The sequence below is a fragment of the Lipotes vexillifer genome, unplaced genomic scaffold (genome assembly GCF_000442215.2).
Source record: "Lipotes vexillifer unplaced genomic scaffold, Lipotes_vexillifer_v1.1 scaffold802, whole genome shotgun sequence".
Taxonomy (NCBI): Eukaryota; Metazoa; Chordata; class Mammalia; order Artiodactyla; family Lipotidae; genus Lipotes; species Lipotes vexillifer.
Genome location: NW_006790237.1, coordinates 2,311,746 through 2,313,265, shown reverse-complemented (window position 1 = coordinate 2,313,265; position 1,520 = coordinate 2,311,746). Strand labels below are relative to the sequence as shown.

General features: G+C 55.4%; 1 protein-coding gene across 2 annotated transcripts in view; it reads left to right on the top strand.

Moving 5' to 3' along the window:
* Window positions 1-1,520, top strand: part of LIM2 (lens intrinsic membrane protein 2) — a 6,124-nt gene that overhangs the window by 4,296 nt on the left and 308 nt on the right. For both annotated transcript variants that reach the window (XM_007463402.1, XM_007463403.1), the window contains 2 exons: window positions 79-228; window positions 1,317-1,451. In XM_007463402.1, the coding sequence (XP_007463464.1) occupies window positions 79-228; window positions 1,317-1,451 (285 nt within the window). The remainder of the gene's footprint in view (window positions 1-78; window positions 229-1,316; window positions 1,452-1,520) is intronic.

Genomic DNA, 1,520 nt, shown 5'->3' with positions numbered 1-1,520 from the left:
ATTCCTGCCCTCAGAGGTAGCAGCCTTCACCACTGAGGGCAAGGAAGGCACAGGAGTGACCGTGGGGTGCTCCCACAGCATACTGGAATGCCACCCGGGCCTTCATGATCCTGTCCTCCCTGTGCGCCACCTCTGGCATCATCATGGGCATCATGGCGTTCGCTCAGCAGCCCACTTTCACCCGCTTCTCCCGGCCCTTCTCTGCGGGCATCGTGTTTTTCGCCTCCAGTGAGTGAATCACCCCCTACACCTGCCCCTCTCCCAGCTCCCTCTCCAGCTCTACCCTCAACACCACTTCCATTCCCCACTGTTCCTCACTCCACTCCACCCGCACCCAAATCCCCCCTCCACCTTCAGCGACAACTTCAGGACTATTTCTAATGCCAGTCAGTTCTGACACCAGCTCTGTGTACTGCCATTCAATTCTGGCACTAACCACCAGAGTTGGCATCAAATCCCACAGGTTTAAAGGCACGGTTCCCAACCAGACTGCCCCTACTCCAGCTGCAAGTGGGGTCCCCAGCTCACCTGTACTTTTGACCAATCGGCTACAGATTCAGGGGTTCCAGGACCTGCTCAGGTTCAGAAATGTGCTAGAATAACTCACAGAACTCAGGAAAGCGTAATACTTACAGTTTTATTATAAAGAGTACAACTCAAGACCAGCCAGCTAAAGAGATGCATAGTGTAAAGCCGGAGAGGGGTCCTGAACGTGGAGTTTCCATGCACTCTCCCTGCAGAATTAGGGCTCGTCAGTCCCCCCGCACCCCCGCAGCGCATCCATGCATTCACCGAACAGGGAGTTCCAGTGACCACCAGCATCCAGCATTTCTACTGGAGTTTCATTACAAGGGCATGAGTCACTGGCCATGTGATTGAACTCTATCTCCAGCTCCCCTTTCCTCCCCAGAGGTTGGACTGATCCCAAGCGGCTCAAAGCCCCAACCCTCTATTCCCACCGCTGACCAGCTCCTATCCCTGAGTCATCTCTGGTCATCAACATAAACTCAGGTGTGACCCAAGAACAGCAAAGACACTCCTAGTACTCAGAAAACTCCAAGGATTTAGAGTTTCCCTCCCAGGAACCAGAGACAAAGACCAGTCAGATTCTTTACGACACAACACAGCCCCACACCACTCCCACCCTAACCCTACTCCTCATTCATTTTTACTCCCACTTTCAACTCAATCCCCATCCTCACCCTTACCCCTACCTGCACCCCTACCCCCTTCTCAATTTACTCATTCCCACCCCCATCTCCAAACCCGCCCCCATCCCCATTCCCCCCCCACCCCCACCCCCGACCTCTCTCCAGCCTTTTTTGTCCTGCTGGCCTTGGCCATTTACACTGGAGTCACCGTCAGCTTCCTCGGTCGCCGCTTCGGGGACTGGCGCTTTTCCTGGTCCTACATCCTGGGCTGGGTAGCCCTGCTCATGACCTTCTTTGCAGGTACTGGGTTTGGGGGTGGAAAGGCCAGTGTCCGGGTGAGATGACGGGGGGGGGGGGGCCTCCACCAGC